Source organism: Anopheles funestus, chromosome 2RL, assembly GCF_943734845.2.
Source record: "Anopheles funestus chromosome 2RL, idAnoFuneDA-416_04, whole genome shotgun sequence".
Taxonomy (NCBI): Eukaryota; Metazoa; Arthropoda; class Insecta; order Diptera; family Culicidae; genus Anopheles; species Anopheles funestus.
Genome location: NC_064598.1, coordinates 54256834 through 54277850, shown reverse-complemented (window position 1 = coordinate 54277850; position 21017 = coordinate 54256834). Strand labels below are relative to the sequence as shown.

General features: G+C 41.6%; 2 protein-coding genes across 6 annotated transcripts in view; both read right to left on the bottom strand.

The window, feature by feature from the left end:
• The window catches only part of LOC125763197 (synaptic vesicular amine transporter), a 32121-nt gene extending 19979 nt beyond the window's left edge, over positions 1 to 12142 (bottom strand). The window contains exons 1-3 of one of the 5 annotated variants that reach the window (XM_049426050.1): positions 11906 to 12142; positions 10847 to 11190; positions 1951 to 2187 (exon numbers count right to left, since the gene is read on the bottom strand). In XM_049426050.1, coding sequence (XP_049282007.1) covers positions 1951 to 2164 — 214 coding nt within the window. In that variant the 5' untranslated portion in view covers positions 2165 to 2187; positions 10847 to 11190; positions 11906 to 12142. Of the gene's footprint in view, positions 1 to 1950; positions 2188 to 5226; positions 5974 to 6369; positions 7259 to 10846; positions 11191 to 11716; positions 11885 to 11905 lie in introns of those variants that run through there. The other 4 variants (XM_049426054.1, XM_049426052.1, XM_049426051.1 and 1 more) reach the window with 4 other exon arrangements.
• A 2509-nt stretch (positions 12143 to 14651) lies between these two features.
• LOC125763203 (uncharacterized) lies at positions 14652 to 19152 on the bottom strand. The gene is made up of 2 exons (XM_049426062.1): positions 16751 to 19152; positions 14652 to 16689 (listed from the first exon to the last, which is right to left on the bottom strand). The coding sequence occupies exons 1-2, from the start codon at positions 17474 to 17476 to the stop codon at positions 16078 to 16080; spliced, it is 1338 nt and encodes a 445-aa protein (XP_049282019.1). The 5' UTR covers positions 17477 to 19152; the 3' UTR covers positions 14652 to 16077.
• Positions 19153 to 21017: the final 1865 nt, after the last annotated feature.

Below are 21017 nucleotides of genomic sequence, written 5' to 3'. Positions count from 1 at the left end.
AGTTTAGTACGCCAGAAATGACACGCATGACCTTTAAAATTCGTTAAGCCAAGACGAGAGATCTAAACTCTTCAAACCTCCCATATGTAAACAGTCCGCCTATTTGACATTCCATATCAATGGCACGCGTTTCTATATAAATTTTTGACGATTCGCTAATCTATTTAGTGTTTCGGTATCATCTGTCGCGTATTTCATATTCGTTTAAGCGATTCTCTAAAGTGGGATCGCCGCCGATCATTTACTTTTTCTTGTAAATGATACATTTCATATTCAAGCTATATTATAATAATCCTTTACATTCAATAAGCATGTTGTACCAATTCGCTGTCGATAAAACGGCAATCTTATCAGCATAAATTAAAGGTTCATCTCTTTGATAGTTATTGCGAAACATTTTCCCAGCGTTCATAATCCAGCTGGATCTAAGCGAAACGAACGCAATCGAATGCAACAGATGAGCATGAAAGTACCATAAAGACACAACCAAAGAAAGATCGTACGGTAAGAAAAAGGGGAAAGGTCTAAAGACGTAACGATTCTTACAGTCGTCGCCGGATTGTGATTCGCTTCCGGCACTGCCAGCAATTCCGGTGGGACCATTTTCCGTTCCATTTCCGTACGGTTGGAAGCGAAGCAAGAAAAGCGGCACTCGCTTAAGTAATAGACACGTCCCTGCCAGAATGATTAGGATCTGCTGCCGAGTAAGTGGCAATGAAGCTGCTTTAAAGAAACAATTTTCATTCTATTATGCTGCCTTTTTGACGCGTTTTCGGGTAGCAATCCACGAATGGTGGAAATGAAAATGGAAGGAATGGGCAAATAGCAAAGTCGTAGTGTGAGGATAGGAAGATTGTTGTATTCGCTGCCCGAACTCAACCCTGCTCAACAGAGCAATTGGTAATCCTGTGCGAAGGAAATGATTTCACTTTGCAGCCATCGGGAGGAAAACGATTTCTTAAGCTTTGCTTGTTTCAAATTCACTGAACCAATGCCTTCTGCCGGCGTGTAGAAGGTGGCCTCACAGCCGCAGTGGTTGTGATGAAAATAGCATTCATCAGCAGTGGCGTGCATCGGGAAGATTGTAATTTTCCTTCTCCTTCGATCGGCAAGAAGAGGGTACGGAGAAGGGTAATGGTACGGCCTGAAGGACCTGAGAAGGGTAAATGATTCATCGTTCCTTATTGGCGTTGTCGTGGCTACCTTATTAGTCTATTAGCTAAAAATGGCGTTTTTTGCCTGGTGTGCCTTTGCTGTGTAAGAAAAATGGTGTGAAGCTTCTGTGCCGATGATGGAGTGAAAATCATTTTACAACGTCGGAACCGTGCGTACTACTTACTGTACATTCATTCCTGCACACCTTTTTCTTTTCCCGCAGCTGATGTGTAATTAACCAAAAGCTTTTCTTCACAACAAATAGAAAGGTATGTGTATACGAACAAGTACCGCGTGCTGGATGTTACAGTGACGTGCTTTCGATGTTTTTTAAGGCTTAGAATAGCATTATTGATTTAGCGATTCAGCTGAAATGGATGGGACATTATTGCATTGACATGCTTTTAGCTACGGTGTCCGAACGTCACTCATTGTATGTGAAATTAATGGGAAAAAGGACTGTGATGCCATCACTTACTTACAGCGAGTGATCATAAATTAATGCAGTTAATTTCACTACTGGAGCAGTTAATATTCAAACTCACAAACATCAAAAATCACATTGTGCAAGAACTGTCTCAGAAATAGAATATTTAAAAAAATGTGCCAAACATTTTAACAAGTAACTGTTAGGTTTTACTGAGGTTAGCATAAGGCACATAATTATTTGTAGTCTTTCTTTATTCAATTCCCACAAACTGGTAGAAGTTCCTGATTTTAAATTGTTTCCATATGTAATTAGTCCCCGGTTTCTGTGGCCATTGTTTTCCCGCAATGTTTAGCACCTACACTTACCAACGACGGTCAGCAGCATATTGTCGAGCAGGAGTGCGATGGCGACGATGACGAGCACCAGTTTCCGCGAGCCGCGCCATCTTATCACGTTTGCCTTCAACGATGCCCAGGAACCGGGCGGCGGTGGTTTCGGAGAGGAGCAGTGATTGTGGCCGGTGCTGCTGCTGCTACTGTTGGGTCCCTGACCGTTTCCCTCCGAGACCGTTGCTTGCATTTCAGCTTACTCAACACCAGTGGCTGAAGAGAGCGGGCAGCAGGCAGAAGTGAGCATGTTCCCAAAACAAGGCATGCCAGACATGCCCATGCGGCGCGTAGAAGCGGGATGAAGGGGCCGTAAGTGACGGACGTTGTCAGTTGTCGTACCCGCATTTACATCGATGGTCCAGGTTGGGTCGTTCGTCGGTGGTTGGGCGCCCATCGCCAAAAAGCGGAACAGGAAAGTAGAGATTGAAATGAAAAGCGGATTACTTTCTTTTGCCACTGCGGAACGTGCCGATGCAAGCGGCAGTGGGACAGACGGTGTGTACGGTGCGGGCAAGGAAAAGGATGCGAGAAAGCGAAACGGGCGAGGTGGGATCAAAGACCGACTGCTACTGGCATGGGTCGGTTCCTGCGGAAACTGGGTTGCTGTTGGCAAGATTAAAGTAAAATGCCGCCCAAGACGCTTGGCGAACGTTTCGGAAGGCAGGAACGACTGGTCTGACGATGCTGGAAGCATCCACCGCTCCCAGGATGGTTGGGAAAAGAACTGTGGAAAACGAATGATGACGTTGAAGGGAAGTTTCAGAAGGACCCCTCACGCTGTACGCAACGATTGTGGAAGGATCTAATGGTGATTAGGATGGTTACGGCACGGTTGCGAACGACAGCCGACCGTACTGTCTTACGACAATTGAAAAGTATCCCGTCTCATATTTCATGATTTCCCAAGGTGACGTTTTTATTTCCGCTGCCACGAAACGGTTATGCCACGCTGAATTATAATATCGTTTCTGGGGATGCTGGTCGAACTATTGCGACAAGAAATGCTCCAATAAATTATAAGCTAATGTACAGATAAGCTTTTTTTTCGACAATCATTTCAATTACTTGCAGATGATTTAGACAAGAACAAGGGAAGTTCTTACAGCTGACAAGAGCAATGGAAATGTTTTTAGTTCCATTTTACGTTTTTTAATAGTTTTTAGATGTCGATTCGATTTATGTAAATAAATTATATTGTAAGAACTTTACAACTTTTTTGGTGTAATAGATAATAAATATTATTTTTAATTATTGTGGAATATATTTCATTTCAAGAATACTACAATTGTGTGAAGAATTGTGATTTGTTGCATTGTAGAATAATTTTAAATTCATTGTTGCAAAATTTTCAATTCTTCACACATCAGTTCATCAATTATAGCATTAAATTGTTTTTAGTTATTTTCAACAGTCACTAGTAGTTTGAAAAAATGGGCCATCTTGTGTCGGAACAGAAATCTCCTTTTGATCACACAATTTATACTTTTTTAACCAAAGTAATTAAATATAACAATAAACTGCATTTTCCACTATGTTTAACAGAATATTAACTCAATTCTGCAATATTGTGCTTAATGCGAAAGGATATAATGATTTGTTTACAACAAATCAATATATGAAGTGTTGTTACTTCATTAATAAGTATGTATTGTTAACCTGTAAGGATATAAGTAATATTTTATTACGTTAATTAAATCATTTTATACTAAACTACACTACTATTCTATAATACTATAAGAAAATATAGTTTTCTTTTGAAAACGAGGTAAATTTTTCTTTATGATTATACGAAAATGAACTACTTTATATAGCTTGTTGTTATACCAGCTCTTCAGTATTCCATTCGCACATAAGGGATCAAGTTTGGTTCTGATCATTTTTCGCACAACAAGAAGATTTTCGTGCGCTAAGAATATAGTTCATGTTGACTGTCAATGTTTTAATGATCTTCAGTGCACCAAAAACAATGGAGGGGCACAATCTTATGGGACACCTATTAGTAATAAAATTTGTTAGATGAGTTGTTTGGTAATGATTTTTAATGTGTCGTAGGACATAATTTTAATTAATCGCAAGTGAAAGATAGTATGTATATGTGATCCACATGCACAATAATTCGATATCCAGTCTAGCAATGTGATGATGGGTACATTTGATAAAATGATCGTTACATTGATCATTATGAGCCACTGGATAAAGAACCGCTACCGTAATTGCGCAAGTCTTAATTAACAACAAAAATTTACATTGAACGGTACAATTAAAAGGAACTACAACACGCGACAAAACACGAGAGAACGCGTGGCCACATTTACAGTGCCACAAGTACAGCAAAAGCTGACCTGTTGGCCAAATTAACTCGATGGTCACAAAGCGCAACAGAAAGATACTTTGAAAATAAACTTTGTAGTATGCACAACATAGAAAAATTCTATACAGAAACAATTTTTGGCCCAAGATCCAACCAAGGGAAGTTTTAGGAAAAAATATGATGAGATGGTTGTTTATGGTGGTACACCAAGTAATTATACGTAGTTTACCGTCTGACGGGAGCTTTGAGTAAATGTAGCTTCAGGAACACAACTAAAATCTTCCTAAACATGTCCCGAAACAATATCAATCATTGTCTAGAAACTAGAGAACTAGAAACTAGACTTTCGTGCATCATTGTAGCAATGTGGTTTTCATAATCACAATAACGGTAGTTCAACATTCTATACTACCTCGACCGAATTTACTAAAACCTGGTATGTATTTTCCTAGTTCGTGCAATGCCAAAGAAATTCCTACTCATTCTGCAGCTTCCAAACAGCGTCCTCATTAATATACTGTGTATCTATTTACACGTGCTCACACCCTCACTACAAAAAAAACCCAAGTGCTGGAGCAGCTGAAGTACACACGTTCCAAATTAGAACTTCCAATGCCATCAGCAACAATGCACGGTTCCACGTTCAAGTTCACTATCACGCTCTCTTCAATTCATGCTAAACCATTGCGTAGGTCGTGATGCACACAATTCAGCACAATTTTTTGCACTACGATTCCGGATGGTACGCGATGCACCGATTACTGGCCTAAACTGTGGAGTGTAAATGACTCTGGTCTCTCGGCCTCACCAACCGTTCCAGTGGACCGTTCGTTGCGTTGCATACAACGCATTCTAGTGTGGCCACCTATGCGAGATGATTCGATTCGATGATGATTGTGACAGGTGCCGGTGCTTAAGCCGAGCTCGTAAAACGTACAGACCCCTGTTTGCGGTCGGACCAGTGTGGGGCGGAATGGCAAGATTCCTATCTACTATGCGATAGATCTGAACTATGCGTGGTAAAAGATGATTGAGCGCCTGCTCAACCCGTTTGTACCGCCGGTAGTTCACGACAGGGAACAGACGAAAGGTAACTGCGCCGTACTGCGCCATCACTGGGCCGGCCACTGCCCGGTGTGCTGTGACCAAAATGGAACTCGACGGGTCGTCACGTGCTAATCACTCGACCGTGGTCAATGAATGTCACCGGCTTGTTTGGCCGATCTTAGTGCAGGCTAAGTGAGGTGAAATGTAGTTATTAGATTGTTGGACGTTTGTGAGTCGCTAAATGTGGTCGCGAATTGCTTCACGGCGATCGGTGTCCGTCTGTGTGTTAGCTTGATTATATTTTGCCAACTTCCTCATTTCTGACAATTAAGCCGTACGGTTCACGGAAACTGACTGGTTTTTTTACGTTTCCAAGGGCCTATATTGTCTTGTTGATCGTTTTCTTTTTAAACCAAATCTTCAACTGAGAAGAAAAAGGAAAGAATACAGAACAAATAAAACAAATGTGAGGTAGCTTCAGATGTGTCAATTTCGATTCGTCACGTTCGACTTCAAATGACGATCGTGTCTTAGCATCCAGTAACGACGAGCATGGTAGTTAATAATTGGTCAAAGTACACAGTAAATCAAATGCTTCAAGTTAGAAAAAAATAACAATCCCCAAATCACCATAAATCAAACAATCGTTAAATGTATTCAATTTGGTGCTATAATGGGTGTTTGCAAAAGAAAACAACACTGTTGTAGCAGATGAAGTCAATGAAGCGATCAAACGGAGCGACTATTTGTACGTGTAATATTTATTTAAACTATTTAAAAAACTATTGAATGTAACATATTTCAAACAAACATATTCAAGGAGATTTCAAACAGTGCTTCTACTGTAGATCCACAGAAAATGCCGACACAAGGGTTGAGTTCTACATTACAAGTTTTAGCACATCAGTGTGAACGAATGTGTTGTCCAATGCGCTGTTCATGGTTTAGTGAACTTCAAGATCGTTATGAATGAAATGTCATCAAGCAGTGACCTTCAGCACGTAAACAGATTACATTTCTTTCGCACATTATATTACCTGCTTGGAATAGAGGAAACGAGTGTGAAATTCCAGCTTCTTCACCTTACACGTACAACGTATACACAACCGATCAACAGAGATGCGCGTGTTGGCGTCAAAGCATATCAATCATTCACAGCACTGAAACACACCCGTTCTTTGGCCCAAAAGATGATCGCAAATTTTCTTAAAATGGCACTGTGTTAGCTACATCTGCAGCACAAAGAACTTCACTGTATACTTATGCACACAATCGGTAGGTTGTTGTAGAAAGCACGCTAACGCATCGTTGGTAGCGTCGTTATGATTTAAAAATTTACTGACACAATCAAACGTACCAGGCTCGTCGATCGCATCGATCAAACGACCGGCCACTAACCGATAGGAACTGGCGTACCGATGCTTGCCGTGCGGAACGCAAAGGAAAACTAACAACACATTTCTCCCTCGGGTACGCCGCTGTTATCTTTGTCACTATTCCCCACCAGTTCTATTGCAGGCACCTTCAAAGATGACTCTCGTTATGTTTCCGTTTCGCGTTCTAGCTCTCTGTCACTCTTCAAAGCTTCTAACAGAACACGCGAGCGCACACGCATACGATAAAGCTTTGTTACATGGACGCACCAACCTCCCAACGACACGAGATACGAGTTCTTGCCCAAGCCACCAAAATGCTACACTTATCTCAACTCATCCTCAACTGGCATTAGTGCTTGAAGCAGCATGCATTCTCATCCTCTGACCGTGCTTTTTCGGGTGTTCTTCGGTTGTTCAGCAATCGTATATGAAGACCGGTCAGCCCTCCTAAACTTCACACACGTTTGACGGTTATAATCCTTGTTGGTACAACACGGGGCAACGCTGCTCAACAGGTATATGCATACATGCTGGCTGATGCCAATGTTGCTGGTGGCTTCTTTAAACGCCTCGCACGAGATTCATTCCACAGCATCTTTCTTCGCTTCTCCATTCTTCCATAGAATGACTTTCATCAGTTGGTTCTATTGCATGGACAACCGAAACTTTGTGGAGCTACAGTGTGCTACGGATGTTTTGTTGTAATGTCGAGCTATATACATTAAGTAACTACAGGATCGCATTAAATTTTCTTGATCAACCTTCCTGCTATAAAGTGTATGTTTCCGACAAGTAATTTAAAAAAAACCTGCAATATTAGTTAAATTTACTTTGTGAGCTAAAGAAGATGATGTTTTACAAAAAACAAAATCCCATCTACAAATGTGATGACCATTACTGCCACACGAGAATGAACAGAGTGCAAAAGCTCCTGATCGAAAGAGCCCCAACGAGAACACAAAACATAACGAGCTCCCCAAAACGCCGACAGGATGAAGAACCTGTTTTGGGACGATTTTGAAAATCTTCCTTTCCCTCGTTTTTTTAGTTTTCAGCCTCAACTGCGGGAGGTGTTTGGTGATTTGTGTTGTCTTTCCAGCCAGAGCTGTTGCTGGAGCATGCACATCACTTTCGATGCTGCTTCAACAACCAGGGTACGGCCAATGTTCTACCATCCATACGATTTTCTATCACACCGCACAAGAAAGTAGAAGCAAATTCGTTTGTATTGTTTTTTTGTAGGTTCCTAATTCGCTTAGAATGAAATGGTAGCATCTGTAGACGGAACATGGTCAACGGTTTTTGACCGGTGGATTGTTTCGCTTAGTCAAATGGAAAAAAACATGATGGGAGGCACGTTGTGTGTGTTTTTTATTGTTAGGAATCTTGGTGAAGCATCTTGGTCAGTTTTACCTTTTTTAAAATTTTCTTATGCTTTTAAAACGAGTTTATTTTTAACGAAGGTACTGTGCTTTACACGCAAAATGAAAGAAAATGACGTCAAGCACAATGTCAAGGAAAGTGCATACCATTGCGCCACCGTTAGATGAATCTCATCATGCAGTGGAAAAGTAATTTGTTTTTCAGTGGTTTTGCGCAACATTGAACCTTGAAGCATTGTGAAATATGCAACAATCGTGCATCGGACACAAATCGTGTGTGGGATCAATTCAAAAGTTTTGAAGACATGCGTGTTTTATTTAAAATTTGCATAACCATTGCTCTTGAAGTCGAACGATCCATTTGCTTCAATATTTTACCACAGCTCTGAGGTATGTAATATTTTACATTACACACGATTTCCGTGGACAGACTAAGAGTAAATTTGAAATAAAATTTAAAATTTATATTGAAAAAAAAGTAAATTTAAAAATTTAGTTGAGCTTGGTTTATTTATTCTTCATTTTAATTTGCCATTTTTTCGTCCGTAATTCCTTTTTTTCTCGGTTTTAGATACTTATTCATAAATCTGATTTGTTTTTTTCTTGTTATTACCATTAGTCAATGTTAAGTTTCACACATGGATTCATTTGTTTAAGAAAAAGTACATTGTAAATATGTTTTAAACATTTTTTTTCTCGTAATTTTTAAGATATTTTTTTCTGTTTTAAGAGTTAGACGTTTAAATTAACATTTTTTTCTTTTTAACAGAAATTCAAATTTTTTATGAACATTGTCAGCAAAAGTATTACTTTTTGTACTTACATTTCCATATTTTTTACATTACCATTCCCACAATTTTCGCTCTAAGCATACAGCATCTTCTAATGTATAGATTATTAAACAATGTTAAATTTAATGAATAAAACAAGAAATTGTCCCAAATGATAGAAGCCATTGTCGAAGAGTATAATTTCAACAGCAAATTAATTATAAGTCTTCATTTAGATTACGTATAAAATGGTTGATCAAAGCTTAAAGCAAATGCTGAAGCTCTTCCTATTTCTATACTCTTTTTTACCCATATTTACTTTATACGTTTCAGTTTTGTTTTTCACAAAAAAAGAATAAATGTTGTAGATTAAAACATCCTTTTGAAAGGTTCATAGGTTACATGGGTTTAGTTTTATGGTAAATATTAACATTTTTAACCTTACTGTTTCTGTATAACCGTGTGTTACAGGTATGCTTTACGGGTGTGGAAAAACACATTGGTGAAAGGTTTGAAAAAGGCTCTAAAAGACAAACAGCTTTCTAGGCTGTCGGTTCCCAATTGGTTCCCGGAATCAATCCGACTAGTTTCCGTCGGTGATGTTTTCCGTAGCAAAACCACGGCTGTGTGCTATGGTTTGGCGGGGGTTTCTGTTTTGTTGTTTCCACCATGGATTAATTGAGATACAAAGAAAGTTTTCCCCGCAACGCAGACTAGAGGCCGGCAAAATATGATGAAATTTTAATGTGAAAAGTTGCTCTACCGTCACCAGATTGTGATCGCACGGCTACATTTGGATACTTCTGCTTGACCCTTGTACCACAGCTGTCAAGCTCCTGCATCCCTCCGTACATCGTAATTGTGCTTGTTTCTTGCCCTTTGATTGAACGGAAAGGAAATCGAGCATTCGGTGGAACGATCAGGTTCAATAAAGAATAACCGTTAAGCTACACCAAGCTCAATAACCGGCGGTAAATGGAAAGTGCCGCATTCGAGCCGCTTTACGAATCAACATACATTTTACTTGTGTGTGTGTGTGTAGCACTCACGCTTTCTCGATTGTCGACGTGATTTGCTGTTTCTGCTACCCTCAAGTCTTTGCTTCCTTCCGGTTGCACCGGGTTCTCCCTTCTGCTGGTGCGTTTCATCTGCAACGACCGCTTTTATAGCAACAATCAGCGATGATAACGACCTGTAAACGGGTCCCTGCTAACCGACTGTGAAAGAGCTCGATTTTTAGCAAGTTTTCATGGTGTTTTTTTCGTACCGTTTCTCAAAAGCACAAAGTCAGGTGCGTAGGAGAAAAAAAGAGAGACCAACAAGAAAAAAAAATCGCGGCAAAGGAAAGCAAAACGACAAACATGAAACACTACCGGAAGCCATTTGCAATGCAGCGTTTGTGCGGGAAGGGATGGATTGAACGATCCTGCGATGAAGGTGAAAAATATTGTCCCACCGTATAAAGCTGCCTCGCACGTGGCTCTGCTTGGAGCCAAGCGAAGGAGACGCTTGGTCATCCTTCTGCTGGTGCTAGCACGAGTAAGGATTTTATTTTTTTGTGCTGTCGCATTATTTTCCCGGTATTTCAAGTTCAGCAGAAATATAAATAGACACACCACCGATATCTTTCGCTTGTACACGCTACACACGGGATGGTACACACAATATTTGTTTGGCTTCTCTGCTCTGTAAGCTTGTGAAAGGAAAAGCGTCGCCTTCGTTGCTAGGCAACTGGACAGACGCGAGCTTTCGGGTGAGTTTTAATTGGATACAAACGGTTGGATTGACTTAAGGTAGTGGAAATAACGACAACGAGCAAAAACAACTATTGAGCAAAAAACCAAAAAAAACAATACCTCGAACGACCGTTGTGAGGTTTGCGCTTAAGGAACAGTTTACTTCACAGCAGGATTAGGAACTTGGCAGCCCGCAGCTTACGCAGCTTTTATCACTCGTTACACTCAGCACAGCGTTAGCGTTACTTACATGATTCGGTTTCGTTGTGGGTCTACGGGAGGGATCGCAAATGAACCGGAAGTCTGCGGAAAAAGTGTCACTTCATCTTGGAAGTCAAGCTTAGCGACAGTACCGTACCGCTCGAGTACCCGACGGCTGCGGTTCTGTGAGTTTTCACGTCAAATGTTTCCCTTCCCTGCGTGCGCGGTTTGTAGTTATACTTCCTTGTACGGAAGTCCGCGACGGTAGCACTATCGAAACGGTACCCACCTGAAGCCTGCTTCACTGGACACCAGCAACACCACGTGTTCTCACTAAAGTTTTTTGTGCGTGTATTGTTGTTTGGTTACGATTCTACACGAAACGACAGCAATCTGCGGAATCGTTAACGGTTAAAAGAAGAAAAAAAAACTCTTGCAAAATCGACTGGAATCGAAACAGAACCAACTATATGTTTTCGGGTTCTGTTTGGATTCCCACCATTTTCCGACGGCCCAACCGGGATACGGACGAAACGAACCCTGCAGATTCGCTTCGTTTGCGTTAACGTTCGATTAGGTAGCCAGGACCAGGACTGTTGAAGGGAAAATGTTGGGACAAGTAGCAAGATGACGAAAACTGATATTGAAATGAAACGTAAAAACTGCTGAACCGAACGTTGGCAATGTAATAACTCTTCTCCACGCGCAATGTTTGGTGGGTAGTCGCGACGGATTTGCAGGGAATGCTGTTCTGCGGAAAAGCTTTTTTGAGAAACATTACACTGCGCGGCAAACGAATGGTTAGCTCAAAAACACTTTAGCTAGGCTTCAAAACTTGTTTGATTTCAAGTGAAGAAAACATCGTTCCTCTTCTCTTCTATGTTGATTAAATGCACCGCGAAACAAAACGAAACCGTACCGGATCGTAGACTTATCACTTTTCCACACATTAGCACAATTTTCCGCACGCAGGCACAGTTTAATTTCGCGTGATACAAAAACCCGAAAGTGTACGGGTGCAAAGTGATAAACCGAACCGATTGCCTGTGGGCCAAATGCCGACTAATGCCGTACACGACACAAGGGCCCTGTTTGGCTGTAAACTCACCACTGGAAAAGAGAAACGCGGCCTGCTGCTGGGACGAGATCCAGTCTCGTACTGTGAGACACGCTAGCAGACGTCCGACGAATGGTCGATTGCCAGCCAGGACGGATGCTGGCAAAGAATCCGTTTCATTCCGAACCGAACCATTTACCGAACCGTACCGAAAGTGTCGTGTCGCACGCATTCGGGACGAACGACTCTGGTTGTCCCGCTTTCACACACAAGCGAACAATGGTCGGAAAAGCTTACCAGCAACAGTTTTCCCCCCGAATCTTGTTTTGGGGACGGGCGAATGGGGGCAACAATCTACCCAGGGGCGGGGGCGGCATACAATTCTTTCGCACGTTTTATTGCATTTCCCAAGCCAAATCCACCTTCTCGTCCTACCGAATAATTCGCCTTTCTTCGCTTCCATGGGAAAGGTTCACTTCGTCCCCTTGTGCGTCCTTGTTTGATTCGCACGAGCTCAATTAAATGGGTATAAAACAAAGTGTGAAAGAAAAAGGCTAGGAACTAGAAACGATATACCGAGCGACCATCATCATCGTCATCATCACACTATATCGCTACTGCTAGTGGAAGGAAGTTCGTTAGAATGTCTTCGGATGTGTGGCGTTCGTATTTCTCGAGCTAGATAGCTACACACAGAACCCTCTTGCTTCCGACGACATCGTCCTTCTTTTTTTTTGCTTGGTTACTGCTTCTCCAGCTTATCCTGCTGCAAGATTCCGCAGTACTTTTCCCTCCTGACACCGGATGCCTGCCAACACCGCCACCGTGCCAAAACAGTTCGTGTGAAGCAGTTTAAGATGAGCGCAACAGGGTGAAATAGTACATCAGTCGGAACTGTGAGCCAACCCACAGACACAGTTGAAGAAAGGAAGAGAGACAAAAAAAATCATTGCAGAACAATTTCAACAAGTGGCAGCCGCGTGTACTCCGTTTCTTCATTCATCACCACTACAAACACCCTCCTGCTTGCTACTTACACTTATTTCCATCCATTTGGATGGTCTGACTCGATGTGCTATAAAACAGCAAGGACATCATCGACCAAGAGCAGGGTTCGACTATTCGGGCTTCGGGATTGTCTAAAGGCAGATTCCATCGATTCTGGCCATTCCTGACCGGTTTCTGCCTGTTTCGTTATCGTCTTCCAGACCGTTTATCCGAAATTGAAGAAATGTGATGAAAATTTATGTGCGTTCATTTCAACCCGGAATCTATCGTCGGACCGAGATCGAGCATACATACCAGCAGAAAAAGGGCGAAACACAAAAGTACATCCCGTACATGAGCATGATGGTGCTGCTGTTGCTGCTGCTGCTGGTGCTGGTTGCTTATCCGGCATCCAGTTCCATCTGCTGTACATCACGAATCGCAGAAAAACGCTCCCACCACGGTAGGGGGGGGGGGGGATACACCCTTGGAATGGGTAGTCCTTTTAGGAAGATTCGATAGATTCGTGCCGTCCTTTCACCCCTCACGGCCCCATTTGCCCCTTCTCTCCTTCCCAACCGACACATTTGGTGTGCGAAACTGTTGCTGATGGCTAGTGCCCATGAAATTCAAATTACAACAATATGATATCAGTTACTCACTTACCGCAATTTGCATAACAGATTTATCGTTCCGCTCGTTGACACTTACTTGCAAACCAGCTTTGGGTTAAGCTGAACGGAGGCTGCTGATACCACCGTATCTGCCCTGCACTGTTTTAATCAACAAGTGAACGGACTTTTCTTCATGGGGATTTGGGTTTCAAAATTCGCTCAGGATTTCTTCACCCATTTCATGTACGGCTCTTCCTATTGAGAATGTAGTAGTAAAAGTGGAATTTATCTTTTATTGACAAATTTGCTGTGCGATGGCTCGTAATGTTAGGTAAAGCGATTTGAATGGTTTTTTTATACATACGCAAAATCATAAAAGTTTTAAAATGTTTTTAAAGAATACTAACATTATTTACTAGTGCAAATAAATAAAACAAGTGGCATAACATTTGCCCAACCTGTTCCCAACACACTCGATGAGTTGGTGACTTCCAACCCGATGACATCATCTTTAGTGAATACGACAAACGGGCACAATTAGATGCACGGAACATGTGCATATTCTGTCAATATTTCATGCGACCATTTTAGCTCCAAATACTATCTAGGCCCTGAAATGGAAAGCGTAAGAAACAAAAAAAAAGAAGCAATTCTACACACATTCCGTACAGCTGGGCTAACATTTGAGCAGGAAAACATTTCACTCAACCATGTACGGATGTTCGATGATAACTCGACGCATACGGGGAGAGCAAGGTTAGCCAATACCCGTGCCGCCCCATGCCAGAGCACGGACGGGAATATTTGAATTCAGATCCTGGCGCCACGCACAAGTACCACTTGGAGCTGTCAGAAGCATTCTTATAGGAACCACTCGGGGATGGTCCTGGATGAAAGCCTTACTACGTCACACCACGGCGGTTTGACGGATGACGTGCAGGAGTGAATCGGAATGGCCGGGAATGGTTTGGTGCAAATTCAATCAATACCATTTTAATTGACTCTCGGCAATGGCACCGTACAATTCCGCCCAGAAATAGCCTTGTTCTACAACTTCGATATATTATCGCGCACGTTACGAGCGACCACCGGTACCGGAACACACGGAAGATTCGTCAGTTCCGGGTAATTTACGATGGTTTCCAGTTTGCTAGAACGGACGCGGAAATTATCGAATGTGTGCTGTGGTTTTCCTCGATTGATTAGCAGACTAACAGATTTATCCATTAGATGTAAGAAGGTTCCTTAACAACTTCCCTTGTAATGAAATGTAATTAGCTACACGTCGTTACTATTGTCTATCAAGAAGGATATTATAAAAACATCATTTATCCAAGTGGTCAAAATTTTACGAACCTTCCACTTGGTAGGATAATCAATAAAGGGTTTATGTTCCTTGACCTCAAACAAAAATGCAAAAAACTGTGTAATGCAGAATATTTTCAACAATTCCGCTTACTTCTGCTAACTTTTCTGCACAAAGTAATTCGACACAAGGCATATTTTTTTCTCCCGATGTTTCCCTACCGTTGGGTTTTTACTTTAAAGGATGATTAAAAGGTAAAGAAAAGTTTAGGTACCTGAAGAGGGGAACTTGCCGAATGTCGAAAGAAAGGTTATTCACAACTTCCCGTTCGTGTGGTACTTATCGCACCGTTTTCCACGCCACGCGTCACGTCCACGTTTCGCACGTTTACACCACGTGATGTACCATCAATCAGGGTAATCAGAAACCGGGAGTCTCATCATTTTGTCAGCAGTGTTTTGGCACCATGGACAACATCGTGACATGGTGGCTGGATACCTTTTTTTTCTCTTCCTTTCCTTTTACCACACCGAAGGACATAAGGAAACAGACAGACGCGTTCGGCAACGGTACCGTGGCCGAACGATTTGACTGTAAAGTTTCGGAAGGTTGTAAAGAAAAGATGATCGTAAGCACTTATTTCCCTTCTTACTGGGGAAGGTGCTGTGTTAGTTGATAAATGGTTAAAATATCAACCGAAGATGCTTACCTCAGGATAAGGCTTGAAAAGACATCCCTTTAACCGGATGTCGATACGATTGACGCACTTCTCCTTAATTGATGTGTTGGTATGCAGTGTTCCTTGCTACATTCTATCTAAGAATTCGTCGAATGAAAGTGAGTATATAATTTAATTTACATGATCCATTCACTTCATTGATCGCTTCCTGTTTTTTTCTTCTCGTTTTTGCAATCATTTCTGCTTCACTTTCGACGCAACCGAGGAAACCTTTTTTGCACGACGATCAATCGATAGACGCCCGGATAAATGCATGTGGTATAAATATGTCAAGGAACCCCTTCCAACTTGCCGGATACAGTGCTAGAAAATTAGTCCCGCATTCAAACGTCATCAGCAAAGAATTCAAAATTTCATTCAATTATCACTAACACTAGCGTCAACACACGGCACATAAGGAAATTCATTCACATGGACTGGATTATTTTCAGTTCGGATTTATTCCGTTTTACAAAAAAACCCGGATGTAAGCCAAAAGTATCAAGGGCCAACCAAAGTGAAAATCTTTTTCCACAGTGCTGCTAACATAGTGTGTGCAACTAACTAAAATAGTATACGCATTTATCTCCTCCGACATTTATTCTCCACGTCCGACAAACGTTTCAACCAGGAAAACTATCAAACTGATAGATACTCCCATTGCCATAATGTAGAATGATGTTTGCATATCAACGACGGTAAGCTTTCGAAGTGCTGGCTCCTCGCGATGTTCGATCATCTGTTGAATACGTTTCTGCATGATCAGTGCATCTTCAGTATCGTAGTACCATTTCATGCACAGACCCGCCTCGACGAAGCGGTAGATGGCGGCATTAAAGAGTGGTGCAAATGGCCAACCTTTGCGGACGATGTAGGCCAACGAATAAACGCGAGGACACTCGTCAACGACATGCAGCATCGGTTGTCCGTTTGGTCGTTTGTATTCCGTGTTGATGATCAGATGCACGTCCGAGTGACGTTCGATCGAGCACACATCCCGTTGATACGCTGCCCGGTGACGAGCGGATTCGTTCAGTATTTCAAGCTTACCTTTGAGTGACTCATACAACGGGCTAAGTGAAGCATTCCCGAATATGTCCAGCAGTGAACGGGAGGACGTAGCGATCGGCAGACCCGACTGATCAAGTGCAGCCAAGGTGTTGAGATCCTTGTAGTAAGATTTGGTGCTGAATGCTGTGGTTAGAGTCCCCTAGGAAGGATCGATACACATATCAGCAATTTGCAATATCATAGCTATAGCAGTTAAGTACCTGAAAAGTTCCAGAGATAATAACGTTGGCAATGAGAAACACTGTTAGAAGTAACCGTTCGATCATTCGAACTGGCAAATGGGTAGAACTAGCACCCAACAGTACCAGCCACATCTCGATCGACAGTACAGAGCATTGTGCACGATCACCTTTCCGCAAACGTTGCCTATAGCGTCGCACCTTGCGCAGTCCCCAGCGGCGCAATACATACCAACAGTAGCCTCCGCCGAATCCAATCATTACAAATGACGCCCATACATAGGGATGAAAACAGAGAAATATGGCCAACCACTGAGGTATCTCCAACGATTTTGGGGACAGGATGCACAGCTGATCCGAATATATCGGATGCAGGAACTCGATTGCATGCGTATCGTAGTACTTCATGAAGCGAATGTTAAATGAAACGTCCGTCCGGTACTCTAGCAGATCACCGAGGGATCCTACATAGCTCTCGTTCTTCAGCCGATATCCGTATTCCAATCCATCGGATGCATCCATTGTTTCGGCAGTGAAATTCATTGCCACTGCCAAGTTACCCAGCAGCATACCGTCGAGCCCACCAGATCCGTTCGAAGCTTGAACAGACTGCTGCACATAGTGGACACTGCGAAAAGATTCCGGAAGGCTATCCCATGGCAGGAGGGTTGGATTTCGTGGAAACACAGTACTGCGTATTGGAATGCCTTTGAAAAGGTTTAGTTTGAAGCTAGCAGTGGGACGCATCACAAAATCCTCCCGAATGTAAAATGGTAAAAGCTGCTCATTCTGCTCTGCATGGAAGGGGTTAAAGAAATACAACTTCTAAAAGGGCAGAAATAAAGCATATTTCTTAGTTTTGAACGAGTTTTCAACAATATGTGTTGCAGAAAGCTTACGATGCCATTTGTAGGTTCCTCCAATAATGGTCCAATAGATATCACTAGATTCAGTATAGAATTATAGCGCCACAGTCAGTAAACAGTTGTGCGGAGGTTCTCGAGGGAATAAATTGGCTGCTGTATAAAGATCAGATAATTCCCATGGACATAGCGCTCGCGTTCGTGCAGTGGATGGAGATCTTGGCAGTAACGTGTAAAGTGACACACTGTACTAAACAGCAGTACAACTCCAACTTCGGCATGTTCCGGAAGGATGAACACATTATCGTTTGTGCTAAGTGTAGCAGTTCCGATCCGATTGTTGCTGCATTCGGTTTCATTTTCCACTATCGTTTGCATACATTCCAAAGATTGTACATCCTGCAGTTCGTGAGTAAACATTAGCAACGGTAATCGGAGTGATGAGAACACTGGAAGTAATAACTAAAACAGATGCAGCAAAACAATTCCAACTCCAAGAATAATAATTTCAGCTCATTCTTTCATCCTTACATTCGATCGATGGTTCACCAAGCTTACGATAGCTGCCAAGAAGTAGCACACGAACACTTCGAAAGTAGCGCAACATCAGCGAACGCATCGTTTGTTCCACCAATGGACTCATGGGCATTTCTTCAACTATGCAGTCCAAACTTCCTAAGGATCCTAACCACATGTGTACCAACAGTAGCGCAATAGTAAAGCCTTTAGTAAACATTCTTTTACGTCAAGGGAAACAGCAAACGCGTTTGCTTACTGTATTGCAGGACAAACCGTGCGGTAGCTCAACATCAAACGAACTGATTTCGTTTGATTGACATATTTCAGCTCCCCAAATGTTGATGAATGGTTATAATGCTTGGCGAACCGCTATTGTCGTAAAGTGGACGTGGACTGATTGCTTCTCATTAGGTGTAGAATAAATAATCGATGTATTATGCCCGTAGGAACATTCCTGAAATGCTTGTTGTGCATTGCAGTAATATTGTAATATCCAGACGTTTAAATTGCACATAAATGTGTTATCATTAATTGTTTTATAGAATATTTGCCATAGTTGATTTTTTATCTTTAATTCGCGTACTGTTTCCATAAAACAAAACAGTGGATTTTTACAAGACAAAATATGAGAATAAGGTGACTGTTTTATTGACCATAAGATCGAGAGTGGTCTAAGCTTACGTATTTCGTACTCGGACAGTATTATGAGGACCAAATTCTATCGAATTCATTCGAACGTCCTTGTGGTTTAGTGATAGTGGTGAAAGTTTCTAATCGACACGACCGCTATCATAATCGAGTATTAATCATTTCTCCTGTACACAAGACTGACTGGAGGTTAGGAAACAAATTCAATGAATGCCATAAATTGATCTAAGATTTCTAGAGATTATAGTGCCAAAATATGAATGTTAAATTCATATTTTAGTCAACTGTTTTACATTATGTAAAATTTGAATAATAATATATGTGTAATAAGCAAATATGATCCGACAATGATTGTAATATTGTTTACTTGTCCGATACCCACGTTTAGCGTTCTTAGCCAGTTTGAGATTTTGCATGAAATTCTTCCCTCCATGTCAAATAAGTTCCAAGTTACTTCCTTCGTCCATCTGTATCTACTGATCAATGTTTTGGTTACTCGTACCTATTGAGGCTAGTTGTTGACTTATAGCGCTCAACATTGTATTGGCTATTTCTCTATCTTTCTATTTAACTGTTTTTTTTATCTTCTTCTCGATTGCGTCATATAGGGTTTTACTAACTTTTGAGTGGAGGAATGGGGCGGCTCGGTGGTGCATGTGATAAACGGCGCCAGTCCACACGGCCGGACCGGGTTCAAATCCCATCCGGACCGTCCCCCCGTAGCAAGGACTGACTATCCGGCTACGTGGTAAAAATAAGTCTAGTAAGCCAGAAATGGCCGGCGTGACCTGTAAGGTCGTTAAAGCCTAGAAGAGAGAAGAGTGGAGGAATCCTTGCCCAGACAGAGTGTGCAATATAATTTCTTTGGAAGGGCATTGCACAAGCACGTGTTACATAGCAAATCAAATGTATAATATTGTAGATACTACGAGCACAAACGACTAAGTCATGTTTCCATAGGCATTGTAACTTTGTCGATATCATCTGGATGGCCATCCCCTCAGAATCCCACGCTTCGGGAATTTTGGAACATCAGCACTACTAGAAACTTTTTTCTGATATGCGATCTATGTACATTTGTTGTCGGCCGCTTACAGCACGACAACAAGTTTTGGGTAGAGTAGACATAAAATAATCATATACATACACCGCTTTTTACTTCTCGATCGTATAACATTTCTGTCCGTCGAAGTTACACAATCTGAAGTTAGGACAGAGTCCTGTGGTTCAGTGATTCCAATTATACTACTATTTCCTGTAGTAAATCACCTTGACCGAGGACTTGGATAATAAATCACTGAATACGCCTGTATGAGCTAGTGCCGTTGGCACAGAACATTCGTTAAAAGTCGATGTACTCCGCTGACGATTCGGTGCTTCGCCGTAAGCATTTAAATCGCGACATTGTAGTGAAAACTTTAAATGGCCACAACGACAAGGATATATTGGGTGATGCTGCTGCTGCTCTTCGAGTCACCAATATTGGGCATAACAGTTATCGACAAATTAGGTGCCTTGGTGACATTGTAATAGGCGTATTGCAGATGTTTCAAGTTAAAGCGATCATCGTTGATCACGTTTAGGAATTCTTACTGTCAGTTGGATTCGATATACAACAATCAAGCTGAGACCACGTTTGTTATCAAGGCCTGAACTTTTACATGCGATGGCAGATATTCGTGTCGATGAGAACAATGAAATGGAAAAATGCACAGGCGAACGCGAATTTCTAGATTTCACTGATAAACCAAAAAACTCCGGTTCGATGAGCATCTTGATGAAAATTTTAGATGATTGAGTTAGAGTTGTAGAGTTTTTTATTTACTGCTTATCACAAGCGAGCCTTATCAAGACTTATTTTCACCAAGTAGGCGGATAGCCTGTCCATGCTACCGGGAACTGTCCAAATGGGATTTGATCACCGTTTATCACATACACTATCTGGTAGTATATGTTTCTTTGTGGTGCAAATGGTTTTGCCAGTAATTGTGAATAAATCGAAATACATGTTGGGTAAGATATCAAGAAATATATCTGTACGTAAATGTGGTAAATCAGTAACAAAAAATATTAAAAAAAAATTACATTAATGTACTCCAGTTAATCGAAAAACACACAACACAAGAAAGAGAACAAACTCAACGAATACCTATACCACACACAAGTTGATTGACAATTGCACATCCTTACCGATCCGTTTTCGGATTCGTATATTGAGAAGGAACTCACTGAAAAGAAATACCAATGCCATTTTATTC